The 26,002-nt window shown below is 39.5% G+C and overlaps 1 protein-coding gene across 3 annotated transcripts in view; it reads right to left on the bottom strand.

Moving 5' to 3' along the window:
* The window catches only part of Tpp2 (tripeptidyl peptidase 2), a 62,708-nt gene that overhangs the window by 14,737 nt on the left and 21,969 nt on the right, over positions 1-26,002 (bottom strand). For 2 of the 3 annotated variants that reach the window (XM_013141414.3, XM_013141413.3), the window contains exons 6-24: positions 24,247-24,410; positions 20,583-20,737; positions 19,936-20,012; positions 18,315-18,442; positions 17,761-17,860; positions 14,545-14,693; positions 13,889-14,004; positions 13,213-13,381; positions 12,396-12,553; positions 11,655-11,731; positions 9,694-9,800; positions 8,465-8,619; positions 7,238-7,354; positions 6,921-7,021; positions 5,531-5,627; positions 4,640-4,777; positions 3,139-3,383; positions 2,807-2,885; positions 956-994 (exon numbers count right to left, since the gene is read on the bottom strand). In XM_013141414.3, the coding sequence (XP_012996868.1) occupies positions 956-994; positions 2,807-2,885; positions 3,139-3,383; positions 4,640-4,777; positions 5,531-5,627; positions 6,921-7,021; positions 7,238-7,354; positions 8,465-8,619; positions 9,694-9,800; positions 11,655-11,731; positions 12,396-12,553; positions 13,213-13,381; positions 13,889-14,004; positions 14,545-14,693; positions 17,761-17,860; positions 18,315-18,442; positions 19,936-20,012; positions 20,583-20,737; positions 24,247-24,410 (2,371 nt within the window). The remainder of the gene's footprint in view (positions 1-955; positions 995-2,806; positions 2,886-3,138; positions 3,384-4,639; positions 4,778-5,530; positions 5,628-6,920; positions 7,022-7,237; positions 7,355-8,464; positions 8,620-9,693; positions 9,801-11,654; positions 11,732-12,395; positions 12,554-13,212; positions 13,382-13,888; positions 14,005-14,544; positions 14,694-17,760; positions 17,861-18,314; positions 18,443-19,935; positions 20,013-20,582; positions 20,738-24,246; positions 24,411-26,002) is intronic. The other variant, XM_003477588.5, reaches the window with a different exon arrangement.

The following is a 26,002-nucleotide window of genomic DNA, read 5'->3' as shown; positions in this document are numbered from 1 at the left end:
GTACAGATCAATACATAACATGAAATCAGAGTTTGAAAAAAATGTTGATTATATGCCTTTAAATAAGCCTACAAAGCCCCCTACACATCCGGCTGAGAAATGTCTTCTGGCTTATACCCAGAAAGATGATTTTGTTTGAACCAATTGTCCACTATTATACAGTAAGTAACAAAAATTTCAGAATATGTTTTAACACAGGAATTTTACCTACTGCAAATAGTGATCCCCTATCTTACATCACTAAAAGTTAAAAAACAAAGTTATCTTTCGTTTGTACCTGAAAGGACTACTGATTCTTCCATGTAATGCTTCCCACTTGAAGGAAAGAATCCATTGAAATGCTAAATGATGCCAGTGACTGTTTACCAAAGAGTCAGTGAGTCTTCATTTAACATACATCCCTTTCTCTAGAAGTATCTCAAGTAGAAACTGTCTTTTACTGAGGTAAATTTGCTCTAGCAGGCAGTGAAGATTGCTAACCTGTCCTTGCAGAACTAGAAAGATTCAAGAGTATAGAGAATAAACTTCATGTCAAAAAGTTGGAATATTTTTATTAATCCATTCAATTAAAAAATGCTTTGAAATTTTTAAAAACTAAGTGCTTTGGCCTCTATAGCTAAAATATTATATTAGTCTTTTTATGGAACTTCAGACACAGAAAATTCCAAATCTTATTATTTATTATCTGTAACAAGAAGTCAATAGCATTACAACTTTTCTATATATAAAAGTAAAATAGGGATTGTCCAGCAGTTTATGGTTGGGGGAAAAAACTTTTAGAAAAGCAGTGTGTCAAAATTGCTTGGTAGAGCTAAGAGTATTATATCGCAGAACATAAAGAAAGGAAACTAAGGGAAAGAATAAAAAAAAAAGATTTACAAGGGACAGGAAAAAAGTTTAACTAATATGTAAATAAGGCTTTAAAATATTGTGCTTAAGAACTGACAATCAGTACCTTTTTAAATTTTCCTTGTCGTTTTGCTGCAGACTGCCCCTGGGAGTTAGAACGACATTCTGTAAGAAAACATGCATAATCTACACAGGATGGAGACACCACCTTGGTTTAAGTTTCTTCCAATTTATATTCCACTGGTACGTGTCACAGTACTCAGAAGGGTCAGCTCTGCGATCAAAATGGCATGCTTTCAAAGAAAGCAACACTGCCACTTGTACTGCTTACATGAAAATGAACTCAAACACACTGTACTAAAATGTTTTCAGCTGTTTATCTAAAATACTTAGTGATCAAACTCCATTAGTTATGAAAACATTTTTTAAAATATTAAACTGACAGTCTGCAGAATCTGATTTCAAAGAATTTCATGACAATCACACAAGGCCTGTACATTTTTATAAAAAGCATGAGGTAACGGGTATTGGGAAAGTTAAAGAGAAGTAAAACTGATGGTTACCTTCCCAAATATCAAAAATAAAAGGAATGCACAATTACTAGTGAAAGAGTAAATAAACAGCATAATGAAGATTATAATTAACTCAACAGCTCTATGTTCATGCTCTCTTCTAAAAAGTCTATTTTCTAATGACAGTTACCTAACCATAATTTCGTTTATAACATAATTTCAAAATGGCCTCTGAAACAGTCCAGCCGGGAAGTACTATTTCTAAATTGCTAAAAGCATGCTTTTATCAACAACTGTCTTCTGTTAACCTTTTCACAAGGAAGAGACATATGTCATTTGGATGAAAAATTTACAGCTATAGTCTTACACCTAAACCAGCTATGCTTCCCATAAAAAGACGTCTACAAAGATGGCTAGAATTTCTTAAGTAAAGCATGTATAAATTCCAGCATTAACCACTCATTTATTTCAAATTATACTAAAGTCTGTATGCACAAGTAGATAAACTGAAATGAGATCCAGCAAATGTCAGAGTAAACAAGTTTTTCTAAACACAAAATTCCCAAACTAAGCTTCAATAATAATGAACAAATGACATTAGTTTAGTAGTGACAAGACATAAGGACATTTTTTAAGATGTGAAATCTTCATTTTGAAGCTTATACAGTTCCAGCACTAGGCAGCAGACTTAACTGAGTTCTCTAAGAAATGCAAGAATGACAACCTTTCATGATACAGAATTAAAGCAATACTATGACAAAAGGTGACAGATCTACATAAGTATCATTCTTGTAATACATTTTAACAAAAATACAGATGAAAAAACTGGGGGAGATACCTATAAAGTTGTCATATACATCTCTAACCTATTATAACAAGAAACTATTTCTAATGAAAAGCGTAATTTTGATACTGTAAAATAGAAGATAATAAGGAAGGAGCTATTTCATTTATCTACATACTTATGAAAGATTCCAATAAAAGAAAGGTCTGTACCAGTGTGCAAAATATTGTTGACTACTAATAACTGCTCTGGTTGGTATTTAGAAGCAACCCAAGATAATCTGATTTATTTCTATATCCCTAGTACTATATCGGTTAAAATTCTACAGCATGCTATAATTTTGAACATCTTATTTCCTTAAGGCAAGTTTAATTTGGACCTACACATTTCACAAGAAACTCAAATATATCAGCCACTGAGAAAGGATAAGTGCAGGGCCTCAGGATGCAGGCTGACAAGAAAGAATATGAAATATTTTTTAAAAATATGACACAGTTTAAAAGACAACCAAATATTAATTCACCTTCTCTAGCAACTCAAGGACTCAAGGACTACCCCTGGTATCTTCTTATACCTATTCTGAAATGTGGAAGTAATTTCCATCTTTAAAGAAATAACCAATTTGAATAGGTTTTGTTAGTGTAAAATGACTGATACTCACAGCTTTCTTGCCAAGCTCGGTCTTTGACAGTGTTAGGGATCCTGCAAGGTAGCATCCGGGTCCTGCCCCTTTAGGTATTCTAATAAGAGAATTTAAAGAGGGGGAGAAAAGCAACAAAAGAGAAAGTTTCACAAAAATAAGGGAAAAACATCAAATCATTCCCTACTTAAATAATTCCCATGTTTATCATTTCAAAAATCAAAGAGAAATAACTTCACCCCAAAATGGTGAGTGATGATATACTACAAATTTTCCCTAATGTGATGAACTCACATTTGAAAGACCACAGTGTATTAACCCAAGATTTAAGTATCAGTGACATTATCACTTACTTGTCATCAGGTAAGGAGGTAACAAAGAATGGCTGGTTGTACTTGGGCGGTAACGTCAAATTGCTTGACTTCTTCTTTCCTAGCAGTGCAAGGCTATGATTTTCATGAATATCTAAGCTCAAGGTGTTAGATAACCGATGAGAAACAATAAATGGAAGATCTTTAAGACGCTCCAAATCACTGATCTGCTCATGACGAATCTGTAGTCGAATTGTATAGTCTCCTTTCTCCAATTTCAAAGAATACTGAGAAGAAAAAGAGACAGTTGGGAAAAATAAGTAAAACTAAATGATTGTAACAGAAACAGTTCCACTCACACACTGCGGGACAGTGCATGTCACTACACACACACTGGTATAAACAAAGTCCCGGCAGGCTGGCAAGCAGACAGGGTCAAGGACTCTGAGGGCTTTCCAAAGTTACAAGAGAGAACAGGGAGCTGACGTCGTATCTGACTGACAGGATGCTCCCATATTCTTAGCTGAATCAGTATTTGCTCAAGAATGATGCAGTATGACGGGTCCACTGGTCCTCACTGGTCCTCAGGGACATGTACATAATGCCAAACCGGAGGAGCTACATAGTATCTGAGACAGATACCCATGCACAAGACTTCTGGTGACTTCTACACTGTAACCACAATGCTACATCTGTTTACCGTGGCTAGGAAACAGGACTCCAACAGAGATCAAGGAATATAAAGCTCCTCTGTTCCACCTACTTAACATGTTCTGACAACATTTTAAGTCACTAAAATAATTAGACTGCACTAATCTAGTTCATACTGAAATGAAACTGCTACTTACCTTGAGGAAACAAATATGTAATTCTTTGAATGACTAACTGAAAAATCCTCCATAAATTATCTTCATTATTCAGCATGAAGTTAGAAATGTTCTAAAGTATCTTATTCCCTGTAATATGATTTCAACTAGGGGTGAAATTTCTATGAGATTTATGATAAAAGATTCTTGTCTTTCCATGTGACAGCCTACACAAAGCACGGTGCCTGGCATGTAGCAAGCCTGTGGCACAGTCACGGCTGGAGGAAGTACATCAGTATGCGCCATGCAATGGAAGCCACTGCTTTAAGGGCCTCTTCACCCGATTCAGACCTGGACCTACTAAGTGCTCACATGCCTCACATGCGCGGCCACCTTTGGAACGGGGTAAGCCATGTGGAAGATGCTGTGGTAGAGCTTCCTACACACTGATTTCTGTAGGGTCTGGGATCAATGTCCCAAAAAGCTACGCTGGCTAATCAAGCGTCGCCTTTGTCTTCCTCTACCTTCCACCATAATCGGCGGGACTATACCATATCAGGCTGTCAAAACTGCCTGTTCCTTAGCAACCACAAAACTCAAGGGACCCTCCTGTGGTTGTGAAAACATTAGATACAAAACTGCTATCTTTAAAAAACATAATTATTGCTGTAACAAGAAATCAAAGGTTAGTTCATCCAATGGCTTCTGTTAATTATAAAATCACTGTCATTTTATACCTGATGTGGATAGGCGTCACCTGAACCCATCTGCCTTTTGTTCTGGTCAAAAATAATCCACAGTTGGCTGTCAAATTCTGATTCGTACAGCAATTCACACAGAAGTGGGCAACTTGGAGTTACTTCTCCACTCTTGGGCTATATAGATGTATGTAAAAAAAACCCTGATTATTTCATGTTTATACATTTCTAACATAGATCTTTAAGGTACTGAGGTATACCTGGCTTTTATTAAAAATTATTATACTTTTCTGTAAAAAGTCTGTAAATGCAGAACACCTAGTATTTTGGCATCAATTTAAGGAAATTCTGCAAACTTGTAAAATCACAAATCTATGTCCATTAATAAAGCATAATTTTCAGACCTCTATAATTAACTTTATACACTGAAATCTGGCAATTTGCTAAAATCTATCTTAACATTAAAACCTGTTCAACTGTTGTCTTATCAAAATCTTGTTGATGTTAAACAAACTCTTTAACCCAGCATTTACCCTGGTCTCTGTGACTGTTACCAGTCATCCCACTTCTGAGTTACTCTGATCGTTCATGCTTCCAATGCACCCCTTCACAGAAGGCAAGCAACACCAGAGCAGAAAGCATGAGACACTCTGGGGACATTTAACTGCCTGTGGGCCACCAGTGGCCAGCTATCACTGATTATACAAGCTAAGCTTCAAAGGTCAGATGACCACTAGTATACTTTGTGACTTCGCGTATGACTGGTATTTAAATATTTAGAAATCATAATCTCCTAAGAATAATTTCAAATTGTTTGTAACATGGCTCCATTTCATGTAATGCCATTTATAATATTTCATTTTGGACATTACGACTTACAAGTTCGTCATAACCAAAGTTCACCACCAGGAATACTTGGCAAACACTCACTTGATGAAAGTTGTAAGTCAAGACCATCTCATAGAGTTGACGGTTATTTGGCAAAACGTCTCTTGATCCTAAAGGTTTTGTTTTTGCATTTACTGGGCTGTAATGAGGCAAATGCAGAGCTGATTTAAGAGTTCATTTACTTAGACATTAAATTACAAGGAACAAAAATCTGTAACACGCTATCAAGTGACGGATAAGCACTTCTGAAAACTTAGGGCACATAGTATTTTAATCACTGACATTCGTAATTCTTTACTGTCTGAATCACAGAAATACAGTTGAAATTTTGCAATAAATATTACAAACGTAATCTTTTCCTGATAAACACAGATTCTAAAGTTCCAATGGGCTCTTGACACAACCAAAGTCCAGCGTGAGGGTGACAATCAGGAACAGTGTTGAAGGACAGGTTTTGACTTGTGCGTTCCCATCAGAAGATGGCCTAGCCCTGGCCCCAGCCCCCACACCACCCCTGCAGCAGCTCATCTGCCTCTGTCCTAACCCAAGGATCAACATTTCAGCTCAGTAACTGCTGATTACAAGTTACTAAGATACAGACTTTTACACAGGACAACACTGAGATCGAGAGAGTAAGTTTTCAGTAGAGTGGTAACATTTATTAATTTACTTTAAATTTATTCCAAATTTTGAGATTTAAGATGTAAGCTGGCCGTATCTTCAAAAGGCTGGGGCTTCTTATTTTCACTGATAATTCTAAAAGGCAGTGTATCTTTGACATTCCTGTGTCACAAACTACTATTTACAATTGGCTGGGGTTTTTTTGTTTCTTTTTTGGTGCCAGGAATTGAACTGCTGACCTCATGCTTGCCAGGCAGGCTCTGTACCGCTGAGCTATATCCGTGGCCCCTTAACTGGCTATCTTATTGCACTTATTACCAGGCCTCACACTGACAGAGTTAAGTTCAGATTACAGACTAAGAACAAGGCACCCCTGAGGCATAGTGTGTGTGCAGGCTCAGCTCCTGGTGCCTCCCTTCCGTGCTGGGAGCTACACAGGCACAAAGAGCAGAGTTCTCAAGCTTTTCCTACACAGTAAGACTTGCCAGTGGTGTCATTTCTGAAAATGACATACTAAGGATTGAAAAGTCAGACACAAACTAACCCATCGCTCTATGTCAAGAAATGAAAAGGCTAACAATCACGGGTCCTGAAGGGACCAGCTATGCTCTGTCTTGAGTTCATGGCTGGGAGGGACAGCGAGGCTCCAAACCGCTCCAGGCTGCCACTGCCAAAGCTGGAGGCTTTCTGAGCTGCTACTGGCTTTCATTTCCAGTGCTCACAAAGGTCACAAAAAGACTGTTTCCCAAGCGTGTCCACAGCCACCCCCTCAACTCTCAGCACCTGTGACCCCCACTACAAAGAACGGTACCGGAGTGTCTGGACCCAACTCTTCAAAGTTATACAGGGAGCCAAATCTTCATATTTTAGGGAGGACTGAACATCAAAACGGTTGATTCCTTCTGATGCATGCTATAAAAGACATTAAATAAGTTAATTCCTCAACTTTAACTGTAAAGAAATGATATTTTGCATCTCAAGTTTGTAAACACCAACAAAGACTGTAACTACTTTTGAAACCAAGGGTAAATAAATTCCTTATGAAGGTCTAAAGCTAATCAACAAAATTATTTTACAGTAATTTAAATAAATGACACAAAAAATGATGGAAGTAGTCATGGAACTTACTATGTTTAACTGAGGAGCAGTACATACTATCCCATGGAAAGAAATGGTATAATCGATATTGACATCACTGAGGCTTGCCCACCAACGAGCAATACAAAATTCAATTGCTTTCCCACCCTACAAAGAAAAAAAAAGATAAGTAACAATATAGAATATCCTCATGTTCCCTCAACTTATAAAATATAAATATTAGCTATTTCCCAGGAATTATTTTTTTTACAAGGAGCAAAAAACCTCAAGGAATCTTTAACACCTGTGCTAAGGGTTAAATCATACCTGCATGTATACGTGTAGGAATTTAAATACATATTTATTTACATAATCTTAATTTTTTATCATAAAAGATCTAGGCAGCTTTTGAAAGCACATATAATACAATATCAGTCAAAAAATGGAATGAAAAAATTGGACCAAAAGAGAAATAATTAGGAAAAATGATAAGAGAAAGGTTATTACAACACTGTACGACACATTCAATAAGCACACTAGTTGAATTCTGGGCTCAGAGCGTCCTACTAACAAAACAAAATGAAAATATGGCCACTTACATTTTTTTCCAATTAAGAAATAACAATCAAAATGGGACAAAAACTATTCATTATCAAGTTTAAAAGGATGAATTATCAAAAACAACAGATTCAAGGACACAAATGAAAGTACTATGAATATGAGAGATGTGGGCAAGATATTCAACCCACTGAAAACAGAGCTGCAAGTACGAGGCAGAACACTGGCGCACCAACTCCGTGGAGGAAGACCTAGTCCTCCCTGCTAGCAAGACTGCTAAGAAGCCATGTGCCACTGAGGGAGGCATTTACATGTATAGCGATGGCAGTTTTACCTGTAAAGCCAATCACCTCATGCATCCTAAGAACGGGGCATTAATGAACTAAGTCATCTGAGAAAAGCCTCGTGTGTGGTAATAATCTACAGTACACAAGGAACAGTCATAATCAAGGTTCAAAGTGTCAGAATCTACTAGATTAGTACTTACTGCTAAATTGTTCAAGAGTTAAAAAGACACAACTTTTACCTCCAAGATTCAGTTGAAAAAACCCTAATTAGCCTGCCTATCTTCCTACTTCATTTATTTTGGCATGAACAAAACTCACAGTCCCAGTGTGGTCTGGGTACAGACTATAAAGTGAGATTTAAACTCAAATACTTGGCCTTAGCCTATACCAAAGGCAAAGAAAGTCTTGTATTTCTTCTGTTCATTAAACTTACTAGGACAGGAAAAGCTTCAGTCAGTGTTCCTTTTTCTGGAAGAGAACAAAACTTGTAGAACTCATGACTTCGATATGCTCTCTGCTTCACAAGCTGCACCGCATGAAGAACAAACTTGGCCGATACCTCAGATGAACATGAGCACACCGTAACTTCTAACAGGAGGAGGAAAGAAGCAAAATTTTAGACTGCGCATCAAGCAATTTCACAATAATGTATGTCCATTTGTTTAGGGAATAACGTACCCAGAATAGTATGATATATTCAAGTGAAACCTGCATACAGTACACTCACTTAAAAACAAAGTAAAAGAATACTAACAAAGCTGGAAGGACAGAAGACACCCTCCAAGGAACAAACAAACAAACAAACTGGAATTAAATAAGCCACCTCCACCATGGTGCGAATGTCAGGGCACAGCAATCCAGCCGCAGATGCACACATCCTCACAGGTATTGTAAAACCCCCTTTCTTCGGGTTCTACATACATGTGAACCACAATCAGTTGCTGTATGGCTGTAATTTTAGAAATCTACTCCTCTTGCCCAGTACTTCTGTTACTGTTACCTCTCCACCTTTTGCTCTCTGTGTCCAGTCTGTTTACCGAAAGCCACTATCAACCACACTGCACAGGCTCTGGTGAGGCAGAGCTGGGAGGGAAGTCAACACTACTGTGAAGCAAGACCCACAGCTTAACCAGAGAACACCTCCGCCCTAACTCATGGGAACAGGGCAGGCCCCACAGCTCCTGTAACCTAGAGAAGCCTTGCATTTCCTGTGATAGCAAGGGATACACAGGTGGACCACAGATGGACAAATGCTGAGAAGGCAGTTTTAGAAACTACAAGATCAAGCAGCTCTCCCTAAACCAAGTCTCACTTGGGATTCCCTTCATTTTTAACCAGCTCAAAAAAAAGTAACATGCACAAGTGATTTTATTATTTCATTTTCAGCAGACTAAGAAGAGGTATATCTGAATTTACATGTAAGCACAAAAATGCACTCTGGGGTCCAACAGAAGCCATCTGTAATAATGGCACCACTCTACCACACATATTCTGATGGAACTGCACAAGATAATCAGTGTAAAATGCCAAGCAGAGCCCAGGGTCTAGAAGTATTCAGTAATGTCGCTATTAGCTTAGACTGGATTCCAATATATGTGACACTATCATGAGAGAGAGAACACACGCAGAAATAGACGGTCAAACCAGACGACCTTTACTCACCAGCCCAGGTCGCACCCTCGGGAACCTCAACAAAATGCCTTCGAATCTGACCAGGCTTAAAGTGGACATCTGTGAAGGCCAGGTCATAATGAGAAGACTCACTCACTCTGAAAAGTATCAACAAGGACTGGGTGTGAGGCTCTCACAGAAATAACTGTACATTCCCAACAAGGTCACTGCTTTAGGACTTTATCAGTAATTCAAAAGAATAGTTCCTCAGAAATAAACTGCTGTTTGTTACCAGCTCCTTACAAAACAGTAGGCACTGTATTATCCCAGTTTGTAATATGTTAGTAGAGGTAATCTCTGGAGAATAGGGTACTGAGGACTCCTACTTTGTCAGTTCTATGATGTTACAATAAATATATAAATAACATTATAAAAGCTCGTTTTGTTAAAGAAATTTTACAACATTTATAAAATTTTCTAACTACCAGATTCTAAACTTCAGAGAATTCTAGCTATCAGATATTACCAAAGATAATATTTTGTTACTGTATCTTAAAGTTAAGCTCCTCTTGTAGCTTTAAAGTGGCCCCATGTTGTAAAACAGTAAAGACAAACTACTTTCACAACAAATCCAAGAAACATAAAAGCCAATTGTATAACTATTTGCTGTTGAAACAATGTATTACATATGCTCTGGTGGGGTTCATCTCAGTATGATAAACACTGCATGGGCATTTACAATAGCTGAGGCACTTTTATGCTGCTGCTTAAAATGTAACAATAGTTCAGTTTGATCCTTGGTCTTAGACAAGCTACTGCAGAGAAAACACTAGAGACATTTGACTCAGTTAAGCTCTGTGTGGAAAGGAAGACAGGGGTGGAGAGGGCTTGCTCACTCCAATGGAGCCTAAGAAGCGAGCCAAGCTGATGGCCGAAGGTCTTACACAGGACCTCACTCAACGTCTAAGGTACATATAATAGAGAAATTCACCACTGTCCAGTTTCCCACAACTCCAGTTTTCTCCTCACCTTCATCCTCTGTATCTTAGGGGCTGAGATCTATCGAACAGTTAGTATTTAAAACCAGAAAAGCAACTCAACAGAAGCTATTGATTTAGAACTGTCACTTGTTTTCAGTATTCTCAAATTAACGTTGACCTCACCCTTTGCCTGCCAAACAAATTGTTTTGTTTTGTACACCCTATATAACGGGTTTCACAAGGGCGAGTCTGAGATACAGTCTCGATCTTCAAAGGGTTTACAGCCAGTTTATATTAAATACTGGCTAACATTTATTCTGAGGCACAGAAAAGCCTTGCCATTAAGAAGGGACTCACTCCACTCATGACGACTCAGAACACAGCTGGTCACTTGAAGCAAAAGAAGCTGCTGTGCTTGTGCACAAACCCCAGTGAAACCTGGAATGCTGGAGCAGAGAGCTGTCTCAAATGTGCAACTGGGCCCACAGAAGGACGGGCAGCACTGGCTGGGGCTACCGAAAGGTCACTGTTTGCTATTTTAAGGAGCCTGTACTTGACTTTTGGAGCCCTACTGATCTACAATATGGCTGTATTCTGACTGCACCTGAGAGCTCTGCTGCAGAGGGAACAATATGGACAGGTTTGATCTGGAACTGAAGGTGTGTGGTGACGAGACAAGTGGAGGAGACGGTAGAAGGTCATCACAGACAGAGGGCCCAGGAGGAGGGAGTGCCAAGCACTGCAGGGGCTCAGGGCAACGCAGACTAAGCACCTCGGACACTGGGCAAGGTGAGGCCAGCAGCAGCCTTGGGAGAGGCGGCTTCGGTGGAGGGCCAGGGTAGAAGCCAGAGTCGACCGGCTGTTCTGTTAACCAGTGGCTGCATAACACGTAAAATTCATGCTAGCTGGGAGCAGAACTAAGATCTAGTTATCTGGGTCTGGCCTAGAATCCTTTAAAAAGTCCACATTATTCCATAAATAACCATTTACAACTTAGATGCAAGAGTAAGCTGTGCGAAACCTTTTACTTACTTTGCTGCTATAACCGCAGTGATGGGAACTCTGAACAGAGGGCCTGCATTAGGGGATGCTATGTCATAGCCACACACCTCGAAAAAAGGATGGCAGGTTTCAACATCCGAACACAAACTTGTGAATAAGCAATCAAATGGCATATTCTAGTCACAGAATAAATCAATCTTAAAATCTGGAGATCCTACACGTAAGGTGACACCAGTAGCTGAAAATTTAGTCACATGACATAATAGCAAAAAGCTCGAACAAAAACATTTACATCAACCCTGGTTAACTGAGACTAACAGGTAACTGAGCTATCAAGTACACAATGACTACATTTTATTTACTCTCAACTGCAAACTGGGTCAAACTAGTCCTGCAGACAACTGTGGAGGCAGGGCACCGTTACACCAGTCTGTGTTCCCTAACAACTACCTTAAGTTTAACAGATCCTTTCTCCATCTGGGTATCAAAGGCCACTACAACTGGGATTCACCTGAGAGAAAAGAGGGACGGATTACAGGGAAGACCTAAACGGGGAGGCTTGCTGTTCTGCTTTTCTCTCTCACCTCCTTCACACAGGACATGAGCTGACATTCTTAAAGCACTTGACTGCTGAAAAGAGCTGTAAAATCTGGCAAGTGGAAAGGTCTAGTTGTTCCTTTATACGTAAACGGTACACTGCAAACACATTTAGGGCTGTTTACTACTAACTCTCACTTTCATTAATGATTAAAGAAATGAAGACATCAATACCTCTGTATAATGTAATCCTTCTCTCAAGCCTCTGGGATCCACACGTATGTTTATATGTCTACACTGATTCATGAGTTCCAAATGGCTGGGACACTGCACCCAAGACGAATTGGAAGTTAAAGCTAAATGAAGCTGAAGGGATATTTTTTCCGAGTTTTCTAATAAAAAGACCAAAAAGTAAAATTAGCACTTCTTTTTGTTTTTGCATTTTCAAAAGATTTCTATCAAATAATTTAGCAACTTAGTTCAGGCAGCTGTAAAGGCCTAGACATGAACATCCAAAATCCCAGTTTAAAAAAATAAACACAGAATCTTCTTAGTACACTCATGACACCTACTTGTACTTCCACCTAGCACTGTTACACCCCCAAACGTTTCTGTAGGTATTTAAAATGAGCACATGCAGGTAACAGCATCTGACGGACATAGAGACAGTCAAACACAGTGATGAGACCATCTGTACTACACCTAAGTGGGCTGCAGTCTCTTTGGCTGCTTTTAGATCCTACTCTTACTAGAAAGCAACCTTATATTCTCGTAGTAAAATGGGGAGAAGGAATTTAGAATGTTACTACAGATTTAATAAAACTGTGGGTCAGTCAATGACCATCCCACTGATTTCCTTGGTAGTACAGATACTTTTATGGTCATCAGGCTGGGGCTTCTAATTGCTCTAGTATTTTCCTTTGAGTCTATTAATTTTAAAACAATCACATTGCCAACTTGGAACATCAGCCAAGGAGCATTTCTGTATTATGTACCATTCATGTGAAGCAAAAACATGGATGTGTCTGCTTCTTCACAGCCTGGTACTTACCGGTGTTCTCTGGAAATACAGGCTCAATGCCGACACCATGATCTGAAGGTGCTGTCACCTGAACAGGATCTCGGAGGTAGATGCCACGGTTATTCCCAACAGTAACAGTAAAACCCAACCTATTAGCAAATGATGTATTCTGAACGAGGTAGTCGTAGGCTTTATCAACCTAATTAAAAGAATACAAGCAACAAGACGTAAACGGTTGAGACAATACTTTATTGCAAATTACCAACCAACCTCTCAATTACAACAAAGTGTAAGCAAAAGTTAGTTTCTACATACAGTTCTCTGACCTACCAATTGCCCAGCTAAGAGGGAAATTCTACAGTTTTATTCAAAATACCAGCCTATCACTGGGGTAAATCTTCTGTGTCACCTCTTAGTCATACTGTTACCTCAAGTGATTAAATGCAAAACCTGACCCACATGTTACAACTGACCAGTTTTTCTTTTAGTTTTCTGCTTTGAATTTACAACCCCTATATGTCCTTCAGGTTTCTGCATCTTAGCACAATGAATCTATCTTAACTATAAAATTTCTTTTCATATTCTTATTGCCGACAGTCCTACACTCATACAACCTATAATAAATGTTGAATAAGCTGCAGTATTGTTACCCAGTGAAGACATATCTTAATGCTGCCTTGCAACCAACTTTCCACATTGACCATACCTGAATAATACCATGTCCCTGGGCAAAGACTTCTATATTCTCAGCCTTCACTGCAGTGTTTTCCAGAGCTCTTCTAACTGAATGAACTGTATAGTCAACACTGTTAGCTTTCAGACCTAAAATTAACAAAACAAAAGAAGCTGTAGAGAGTTCACCACTTGAAATCCATTTTTCTCCCTCCACTGATGATGATATGTGACCTCTGCTTCACACGTCTGGCGTTTCCACACTCACGCCAAACACTCAAGCTGGCACATCACACACACAGACTTGATTCAACAGAAAAGCACGCACACCGATCTTCAGGGGCATTAACACAAGTTATGCAGAGTGACATAAGTGTATGAAGCAGATACTTAGTAGCACCTGAGTAATGCTTCATTTAAAACATAACTGGTCAAACTCTATGGTTTCTGGCAATGCTTTCCAATCTAGGTCAGTTATAAACAACAGAGAACTTAGGAAAACAAACAAAACAAACAAACAAAAAATCCTAATTACCCAAGAATTGAATGTGTGAAGCCCAGATCTCAGAGACCAACACCTACTAAAAGCCTCTTTGCTGACTCTAACATGCCTGGCAAGTCAGAACTCTGGGAAGTTACAGAAGCCGCTGATCTGTAACAAGGAAGCAGAGTAACAAGCAGGGACCGTACCTGACAGTATCAGGGCGATGCCTCCACATGCATTGGGGGAAGACATGGATGTCCCGTTCATCAGCTGAGTCCCCCTCAATGTCCAGTTTGGAACAGAAGCAATGGCTCCTCCTGGTGCACTGATGCTCACGCCAAGGGCCCCATCAGCGCTAAATGAAAAGTCATCATAGTCTGTTTATCATGGTGCAACTTGGGTGTCGACCAGCATTTAAGAAGGCCACATCAACTGGTCACATCAACTGTATTCCTATACTACAAATTATTTACAGTCATTTCAAACAATGACAAAAGCATTACTGTAAGAAATCAATGCAGATTAAAACATCCAGCACAGCTACTTCCCCATCGGGCAGTATTTATTTTTTCTAAGTGGAAAGAAGTCTCTGTGTATGTGCCTGGCTTTACACATAACAACTCAAAGGTACCAGGCATATTCTCCTTGATAAATGCACTTCTCTCCCTAAGAGAAACATTTTAGTTAAAGTCTAATACAATATTTACAATAGAAACATACTGTGGGGTGAATATGTAATTTAAGATTATCTTAAGATCTACATTTAAAAAGACTGACAAGAGACAAGTTAATTTAAAACTGTAATTTACTTAATAGGACACATCTGAAATATTTACAACTTCCAACTGCCAGAAAACAAGGGGTCAAGGGCCAGGGAGTTAGCTCAGTGACTGAAGTGCCTGCCTGGCAAGCATGGGGTTGTGAGTTCAATCTTCAAAGAAAACAAAGGGTCAGGGTACATTCTTTATTGGGCCAAGTGTTCAAAATCCAGTTACACACGTTATACCTACAGTACACCTCCATTCAGATGAGCCTCACAGGACTGGGGCCGCCAGTCTGGACAGCTCATGTTTAACAAGACCATCCAGGTAGAGGTTTGGCAAGTGAAGTTTAGTGAGTTTACAAACCTCAATCATATTGTCGTGTAACACAGGCTCTGTCCTCTGTCCCAAGGAAAGAAATAAAATAATGACCGTCTGCTTCCCCAGAAATGCTGCTGGAGGTACTCTGCCTTTACAATACTTCCCCCAACTGAGTAAACTGCTTTTATTCTTGGCAATTTGATTTCACCTTTTTACACAGCACTGAAAGCAATGCATATATCAAGAGTTAGAATGATTTTTACTTTCTTGCTTGCACTAAATACATTATCTACTAATGAACACTGGGTATTTTATACCCTAAAAAATAACTGCAAAGACCCATGAATTTTAACTACTTTGTATTGCCCTTTACTGATCTGCCACTAGCATGTACAGTGCCTAATAATCATAGAGCATTTCTAAGTCTTTAAATCAGTACTCTACAAATGAATTATCAATGTGTTTCCTTAAAATGAAAGAAATTAGTGGTGTTTTCCTTTGAAAATATCATATAAAATAATTCAAAGCCTTTTTATGCAGGCATCATTTGATGATCTGTCTTTAGCAGCTATGCCACACTAGGAAACGCTAGGAAATAAAGTAGAAGGTGTACACTCACGGTCAGTGTTTATGGAGAAAGAACAGTTTTCAAAAAGCACTATGAAATGTATTCCATTCAATGACTATTAGTAGTCCATTCTATATGTTATACTCTAATAGTTGAATGTAATAATTCGACCAAGTATTTAGTGATATTTCATGTGTATTAATAAACATGGTATTAATTCAATTCTTAGAGCAAATGGGTTGTGTTTTAATACCAGTTTTCCTCACAGTTCATTCATATACTGTGTAACTGGTTTATGAATGATTATCTTACCTCAAACTTCCCCTGTAACTCATGAGCTCTTTGGCACTTACTTAAAATAATTCTTTATGTGCTTTTTGTTTTGTTTTTCCATAACAGAGACTGAAACCAGGGCCTCATGGACAGTACGCATGTACTCTATCATAGAACTATACTCAGCTCCTAAATAATTCTTTAAGCATTTTATGGCAAGTGACTGAAAAGGCTAGCTTAAATATTCTCTAATAATTTGTTTTTGTGCTGACTAGAACATAAACTTAAAATTTCACACTGATTTTACAAGTAACAAATTTAATACTTTTATTAGCTGAATATAAAACACATAAATGTCTAACTATTAAGAGTAAATTCCTACTCACTCTTCCTTAGTGACATTAGCTGGGGTGAGGAGGGCAGCTCATGGAAATGCACACAACAAACTTTTGGGTGGATGTGGTGATACATGGCTGTAACCCCAGCACTCAGGAGGCTGAGGCAGGAGGCTCACCATGAGTTCAAGGCCAGCCTGGGCTCCACGGTGAATTCAAGCCCAGCCCCTAAACTGCACACTGTAAGATCCTGTGTCAAAAATGACAAACCCCCCCCCCCAAAACCCAGTTTATAAACCAATAGTTTATAATAAGTTAATGATGTGAGCTTACTTTTTAAAAAAAGAAACTACCTGAGAAGACTTGGAAGATACATAGAACCCCGAGAATTGAACAGTGTCACATTTGCACTGCCAACCAATTTTCTAATCTCACCTTCCAACATTGCTTCCACCACCTATTTTACACTTCAAACACACACAAGGAGTTATTGCCCTCAAAGCCACTAGATTAGTGTAATAAACCACACACTAAAATCTGCTTATCTTTGAGGTCTTGCACACACAACTCCCCCTTTCTCAGCACCCTACCAACTCTTTTAGCACCCCACTGTCTCCTGCTCCTGTGACTGCCGCCCCTCCCCCAAACTGGCAGTCCCTCGACTAGACCACAGGCTGTTCTCTCACATCTCCCAGTGCAGGCACTGCAACACCTGCTGAACAAGTTCTTCTCCGTCTTCTAAATTAGCTCAAAGAAGTAAAGGGATGAATTACACTAGGCTTTCTTCAGTCAGAATGAATGGTTATAAAAGCGGGACTAAGTCCTGCAAAAGACAGTCACTTTCTGGAATCAGACAAACACAGTTCAGAGAGTGCCAGACCTAAACAGATGAATGGCACTTGTCAATCAGAACTTTCTTATGAACCAAATACAAAATATTCAAAATAGGTTATGATTTCAAAAGTATGTACTGAACTTGGGTATGGAGGGTCTATAACTGATGCTTACCAAAAGCTGAGGGCCTTTATCTCACCAAAGTTCAAATATTTAAAGCATTATTTAAAACAAGACCATCACTTCGTACTATTGAGAACTCTGCCCCTCCCAACCACGTAAACTAGTTTAATAAGTATATGCAGTGATGCCAGCTACTAACCCACCTACCTTGGACCTCTAGAAGACCATGTATATTGATTTGCAGGTAATTTCTCTCTTAGTGAATACTCAGCAACCATCATATCAGGAGAAACATAAGCACCAACACCTGTAGGGTAGATCTGTCATTAACAAAAGGAAACAAAATATACCTAATGGATCTTAATTCTCCCAATGAAATCCACTGCTTACTATCTATACCAGTTCTCTTTCTTCTAGAAAGAGAAATGGAAAGATAAAAATAATTAACTTCTAGGACTCTTACATGGGTTATATAACAATCTACTAAGTATGCATCTGTGCTTCCATTAAAGCACTTGTTCCAGTTCTCTTTAAATTATGGTAAATTATTTTCAATACCAAACAAACAAACAAACAAAAAAACCCAAAACCACAAAAGTGGTCTACATTACAGTACATTATACATAAGTTGGTTCTCCTCCTACACTGTATCAGTGGTCAGTAGTGTACTATACTTAGGAACGATACAGTTAACAACTCATTGTGGCTTTTCTTGGTTTCTTTGTTTTTAAACAAATGTGTTTCTAAAATAAGAAACTAACCTATCACACTTGATGTAGTTCCACCTGGACAACCCACTGTGGAAAGACATGGACCATTATTTCCAGCGCTTGAAACATAAATTATATTATGCTTCCATACTGCTTCATTAATTACTTCACAAATTCTCCTGGAAAAAGAGAGAATTATTTGAATAAGCAGAACTGTCTTGCTTTTATTTATATAAAAATTATAACATAGGTTCCAAACTGCAGAACTCAAACAGGAGCCGTATAGAAAGGGGTGAGCATGAGCAGCACTCAGAGCACTTTAACTGTGCACACTCAGCCCCTCTTCCGAAAGTGCAGAATACCACATATCCACTCCAGGCCGCATGCTCTGGTTAGGCTTGGTGTAGGGAAGAGGGTGAGGCCAGAATGAGAAAATGCTAGGTGCAAGATTTTATGTACAAAAACGCACTATAATGTGCCAAAATATTAGCAGTGACTGGGCATCTTTGGTGGCAAAAATAAAGGGGCAAATATGGCCCTATAAAGAATACAGGATTTTATGATGTAAGAAATCTGGTTAGGGCTAGGGACACAACTTACTGACATTAATGAAAAGAGATGAAGTTAGACTATGAAGATGAGAACCAAGTTAATATAAAACAGTGCAGGGACAAACGGTCCTCACAGTCCTAAGTGTGATGCGTAAAGAAAGAATACTAGGGAAAGATGACTTTAAACTAACTTTTTTTTCTTTCTTTGTAAATGGCAGTACGGACAAAATTTTGGCATTGAGCTATATCCCCAGGTCTTTTATTTATTATTTTGAGACAAGGTCTTACTAAGTCCCTAAGCTAATCAAATTTGTAATCTTCTCCTCTCAGCCTGCCAGAGTTCTGGGCCACCATGCCCAGCTAAATTTCCCTGTTTGTGGAATCTTATTAAACTGCTACACAAAAAGATGACTGATACACTTTAACACCTGGTGGTGGGAAAAGGGGAAACACTGTCAAAATGTTAACATTCAAAATAAAGTAGTTTTAAGTATTATAATGAAGCAACAGCGTTATGGTAACACTGGGTCAAGGCCACAACATTGGGTCTGGAGCAACACACTGAGGACACGGAGGAGGCAAATAGGAGTGTGAGGCACCCTGCAATGGGCCAGGAGAAGAGGAAACCAAATGAGCAGACACGGTGAACACAGGCAACCAGCAGGAAGCTCTACAGGCCAGGTGTCCCCAAAGGCCACAGCAGGACTGCCAGGTCTGGTGGTCTGTCCACTAAAGGCTGCTCAGGGAGGGTTCAGGGCTCATGGGACAAGTCAGTGTAGTAACGGGCTATCCCGTGGGTCCAAACAGCTGACACATGAGAGTGTAGTGGTGCCGATAACGAACACACCAGAGGGCAGGATGGTTGTACATCTTAGAAGAGGCACTGGCTGGGCTCCCTAGCCCCAAGCAAGTGCTGGGAATTAAGGATCAGCCACGGAGTGACCTTGGCACTGACACTCAAGATGTTCTATGGCAGTGGGGACCTGAGGTCTAAGAGACAGCCACCACATAACCAGCAAGACAGTCGTTTATCCACTACAATGCTCATTTCAGTCACTTAAAGCATTTAATCCTTTTCAGTAGGTAAGGGTCTATGTTTAAAAACTGTCAAGAACACTCACCCGGAATTTGGCCAGTGAGTTGCTTCTCCATAGCTGTAGTTGACGAGATCACACTTGTGATTTATAACTTCTATCATCTGTTAAAAAGATTCAGTCTAGTTTAGGCAGCAGTTTATAGAAACAGACTTGTTAGTAAAACCAAAAATATAATCTTTACAGTTCTTGACCAATCCTATTCTAACATATCAGTTACTTTTAAGCATATGGGAATTGGAAAAAAAAGCAAGGGTAGAAGACACACAGTATAGTAGTAAGTAGCCAATTAAAAGAACACAACGAGTATTTTTAGAATGTGATTAGTGGAGAGGTACAGGCACGACTACATTTTAAAACTACCAAAGTTACGTGTCAAAATGGAGGACACAGCATTAGTTGAGGTTTTAAACTCCTTTCTGGTTGTCTTTAAGTATCTTAAAATGTTTTGCTAGAGGATTTACTAGAAACAATCAGTGAAACTATTTTTTTATGAGCCAGAAAACATTTTTCTAAACATCTTATTAAAAATACTTTTTAAATGAAGTAACCGTTTTTGCTTTAAGAATGAAGTCCCATATACCAAACAAAACTGGTAAACCAGGAGCACTATTTAAACCTAACCATACTCAAAATCCTCAGTCTCCCTAAAGCAACAGCTCATAAACACTCACAGCTCTTATGAGGCCTGTGCCTGTTTCCATTGTGCTTAGTCTTGTGTCACCAATCTTGATTGAAAGAATTTGAGCGCCAGGAGCTACTCCATTCCGTTCAGGTTCTTCCGGAAAATGGCCAGCAGCTATACTGGCTACGTGAGTACCGTGAGCTCCTAGAGGCAAAAAGGGAAAAATGACACGAAGGTCTCCTCATACATGCACATTTTTATTGTCAAATTTAATTTGTTTTACTAATCATGATAAAATAATAAAAATGTACCCTAATCTATGTATCTAATGATACATTATTTTAATCCTATTGTTAGTCCATAAGAAAGAAGCTTGTTAAAATTGTATGTTCTACTAACCTGCAATCTATTCTGACAGTATAAGTGGAAGTCACAAAAGAGGTAAAGCATTTGCAATACATATAAACAAGAGTTTCTATCCAGAATATATGATCTTTCAAATAAAACAAAGGCAAGGGAGAGGAAACCCTCTTACCCTGAAGTGGGTAAAATATCTAAAAGAAGCATTTTGGAAAATGAGTATATTCAAAGATTTCAATTTTATTAGTCATTTAATAATTGCAAATTACAGTTACAAATATTTGCTTCTACATATGTTCCAAGATGGCCACAGTTTTAAAGGCTGACAACAGCAAGCATACTCGGTGTATACTGTATACTGCTAGTGAAGAAAAAGTCATCCACAGGCACAGGTAATGACTCAGCCATTGATCCTGTCTTTAGTTACGTACATAGCAGAAATGCTTGGCGGTGTACTATACACCGAGATATCCACAAAAACGGTCAGGCACCATTATCCTGTACAGTTCAAAAAACCTAAAACTTCAAGATTTGGCACTAATAAACAGATGTACTCTCTACTGTCACAGAACAACATTTATGTAACAATTAATATGAACTTCTACGCATTATGTAATGCTCACAAAAACAAGCTTGAACTAAGATCCTATAACACAGAGTTTACATTGAGTTAATTCTATTTATATAAATGAGAAAAGGTCGAAATGTGAAATTACTATTTTAGCATTTCTGATCTGTAAAACCAACACCACAAGACACAAATCGTGTGGCAATGAAACTCAGGGAAGCAGTAAATTTTGGTAGTGGTGCTCGTGGGGCTGTGAAGATTATTGAGGAGCAGGAAGTCCAATGAGGCCAGTACACTTTTTTCCTTGATCAGGATGATGGTTACACAGAATTATCTACTTTGTGATAATCTGGTAAATATACAACTTGAGACTTACATGCTTTCCTCTACATATGAGGTATAATCAAAATAACAGTAACTGTTTCAATTTAAAAGTGTTATTAAAGTAAAAGACAAAAGTAAAGTAAAAGTAAAGTAAAGTAAAAGAGTTAACTCTCCTCAGAACACTCCCATCACTTCAACCATTTACTCCATCATTCATGCCACTTTGTGAAGCAATCGTAGAAGTCCTTTACAAGATGCGATAAAAAGAACCTGGTGCCTGCTGGTGCTGAGTGCCACCCTACAGATAGGCAGGTTTGGGCAAAAATCACAACGTGTCCGAATCTACTTCATTCACTGGATTGACACTGTCTGACTCCTGGCCCTTCCCAAAGTCAAAATATCCAGAAAGGTGTTTTGAACTGACGGAGGGGTTGAGGCAGCCACACCTGGGCAACTAAAGCACTCATGATGCCAGGCTTGGCAGGACATGTCTCTAATCCCAGCTCTCTCAGGGCTGCAGCAAGAGGATGGCAAGCTGGAGCCCAATGTGGCAATTTAACGAGATCTTGTCTTAAAAAATGCAGAGCTGATGATGCAGTCCAGTGTGAAGGCCTTGGGTTCAACCCTCCGTACCATACAAAAAAGAAAAAAAGCAAAAGACACCCAAAAATGAAGATTTCTGGAGCTGCTTCGAAAGTGGCAAGGATGATAAATGTGTTGGGGTAGGGGGAGGTGTGTATCATGAAGGGGCTTTACAGCAATGTGCCTTCTGCTGAATGAATTTTCAAAAATTGGGAATATTCACCATTTATTTCAATCACATCTTGTTTGCTATACATATATCAATGAAGTAAAATGGAACAAAAAACTGTACTTTAAAAAACTTTCTCAAAGTTCCTAGAAAGAAATGAGTAGAGATATCCTGTTACTGTCAGAAAAACAACTCAAGAGCAATGATAAACGACAACTGGCGCCAGGCCTGGGGGTCTGGACAGTGGACAGCTGGACTCCAGAAGCGGCTGCACCACCATGCCGAGAATCCTCTGCTCCAGCCAACTGCTGTCCCGAGAGGAAACACACACCCGTGTTGCCAACTGCACCTCATTTTTTTTTTCCATAAAAACAGGAAAGCAAAATTTTAATGTACTTCCTCTCTCAAGCAGCGTGGGTGCACCATGCGCCAGCCAGTGGGCGGCGTAAACAAGTGAACAGAAGCAGAGGACTCGTGCCATGTGTGGGTGGGGTGTGCAGCACCTGGACTCCCTGCTGCTGAGGGAACACTTGGGGAAACCATCTGCAAGTTTTAGATGCTAAATACGTATTTGGCCCCAAATACACAAAAAGCCACTTGCACACTGTCCCCTAAAGTTGACGTGACCAGAGGCTGGGCTTTTGCAAGGTGACTGGGCTATAGGGACACTGGCTGACTTGCTATCTGGTGGGGCCTGGACAGAAGAGGCGGGCCCACTGTGGAGAGGGCCCGGAAGGTACAGCGCCCCTCCTGGTCCTCTTGACTCTCCCCATCGGGTCCTCCACGTCGGGGAGAGCTGTCCTCTGCTACGCCCCTCTTCTGCCATGCTCTTCTGCCTTGGAGCCAGTCCGCTATGGGCTGAAATGGCATGAGTCAAACACACCTGTCCTTTTAGTTGCAGGTATAGAATTTTTTGTCTCAGTCATAAGTACAGTGACCAACACACACACAGAGGTTTGTACACAACACTGAAACAACCTAACTAGCAAGCAACAGATGAACAGATAAATAGGCTTCCAGGGACTTGTCTGACTAAACACTACTTAGCAAAGAGGAGCAAACTACAATCACAGCAGGAACAAAAGAAAGCAGGCAAAACCCTCTAACTTCTTATTCCACTTACACAAAATTGTAGAAAATGCACAGCCACCTAGAGTGGTAAAGCACATCAGCAGCTGCCTAGGATATGAGCAGCCAGGCTGGGTCACACAGGAAGACAACAAGCAGTGTGGGTGACAGGCATGCTATCTTAGTAGTGGTTGCTGGGAGTCCAAGTACGGCCACCTGTGTGAGCTTCCTGCACCTGGCCTCTGCTCCATGTGCCTGGTGGTGGGAGTGACCAAAGAGCTCAAGCCCTCTCTCACTACACTCCCGTTCCCGCCCCACAAGGCAACACCTACCAGAAGTTAGTCTGTAATCTTTCTATCTGATTTTACATTTGTAACATACAAACAAACTCAGCATACTTTAAATTTTACACAGATGTTTGGCCATCAATGTATTTTTCCTTAAAACTTAGGTATTTTGAGATTTACACAATTCACTAGTTTTGGTTGCTATATAATATTCTGTAGTACGATGAACATGTAATTTTAAAAATCTAATGTTTTTGTAAATGAACACTGCAATAGTTTCTAATTTTTTGGAAATGATACAGAATGTGGTGGGGGTGACATATTCATTCCCCTGAGTGACTCTGAGACACAGTACCTCCACTGGTCACAATGGAGAGCAGGTTTCCATCATCGTAAATGTTAACAGAGTAATTCAACATCTCGGCTGTGCCGAAGGAGCCGTACTCTTGGGCCTCTTTGTAGTTTCTTAATACGGGAGACTTGCTCAAGTCTCCATCTTCATTTGAATCAATGCAGGCTCTGTTAATTCAGAAGAAAAGCGGGTGTCAAAAGTTACCAATTTTCTTACTTTTCTAAAGATCATATAATGCAGTTTCTCCATTATCTTTGTACAACTTGTTATGGTTAAAACGTCCCCCGAAAGTGTCATGTATGCAGAGGGTGACTGGCTCAGAGGCGCTGTAAGCATCGGGGGATTCATGGCATGGGGTCTCGCTGGAGGTGGTGCGACTTGGAAGGAAGGGCTCCCTGCTCCTTTGTTCTCTCTGATTCCTGCTGCCATGGGATGGGGCAGCCTTCCCATGCCATGCCTTCCACCAGGCCTTTTCTCCTTGGAGTCAGCCAACCATGGACTGGAACTGTGAGCCAAATAAAGCTTTCCTCCTGAGGGTTGTAGGTGTTGGGAGATTCCCCCCAGCAATGGGTGGACAAGTGCCTGAGATGCTGCCCAACCCTACTACTTTACCCTAACACCACACACACAGTGACTAGAGTCCCATGTTGGCCAGCAGTGAAGCTTAAGAAAGACTGCTTCTAGGGACCAGTTCTTCAATGACAACCTGAAATTCCACAACAGGTCCCTCACTATCAAACCTCTACTTGTCCACGATACACTCTATGGCCACATCCAGTTTCCTTTAGTTCTATCAATGACCTCTAGTCTTTTCTCTCCACTGCAAAACCCTTCTCTATCCTCTCCTCTTAGTTAACTGTGTTATCATTCATGGTGTAACATGTTACTTCTGGGAATTTTTCTTAAGACTGCCTAGATGGGTTCCATGTACCCAATTTATGCTTTCACAGAACCCAGAATGCAGGATTTATCCTCGGTGCAGAACTTGCTGCAAAAAAGGGACTCAATAAATATTTGCTAAATGAAGAATAAATTAACATTTGTAACAATTCTCCCAGCATACTGTGGACATGTATAAGTTGGTTTCGTAGCAGCACCAACATGAAGTGTGACACAAGACAAGCATTCCATCAAAATATGAGTTATTGCTGACTTCATTAAGTGACCGACAGAGGGTAAACACAGTATGAACATGTTCCAGTGTTTTAACTTTCTGAAGGTGTAGCTGGCTTAACTCAAGGAGTAGCTATCAGAATCCAGAGAAAAGAAACAAAAACAAAACAAAAATGATGTTATTAGAGTATATGGAGAAGACTGAGGAAAGGCTTAGGTGTGATATATTTCTTGACATTTCCACGTTATTTCTTTGCTAATTTTCTGTGGAGTGAATCTTGTGCTTTCAGAAAGAATATCAAAGGAAAGATAGTAAGAAGGAAAACCTTTGACAAGAAAACAACAATCTTTTCTTCATGTAATCGTCTGTAAACATTGTTTCAACCAGTTTTTGCTTCATTTGAGTCACTGTCAATTTGATACTACATATCCTGACAAATATTCAGAAAGGAAAAAGTATTAGGTCACCTGCTCAGTGCAGACAGAAGTTTAACAGACAGAAATGAGAGGAGGGGGACTTGATGTTCTTTATGAAAAACAAGAACTAAGATATTTGATTGATACATCACTTTACTTGCCCTCAGAAATGCTGACATTTTCATCAGTGAGAAATAGAACATTTGCAGATAGCACCTAAATTATCCTT

The sequence above is a fragment of the Cavia porcellus genome, unplaced genomic scaffold, assembly GCF_034190915.1.
Source record: "Cavia porcellus strain 051 isolate PalLab524CR breed Dunkin Hartley unplaced genomic scaffold, mCavPor4.1 scaffold_4, whole genome shotgun sequence".
Lineage (NCBI taxonomy): Eukaryota > Metazoa > Chordata > Mammalia > Rodentia > Caviidae > Cavia > Cavia porcellus.
Note: the sequence above shows the minus strand (reverse complement) of the source record. Positions and strands in the feature narration are given on the sequence as shown.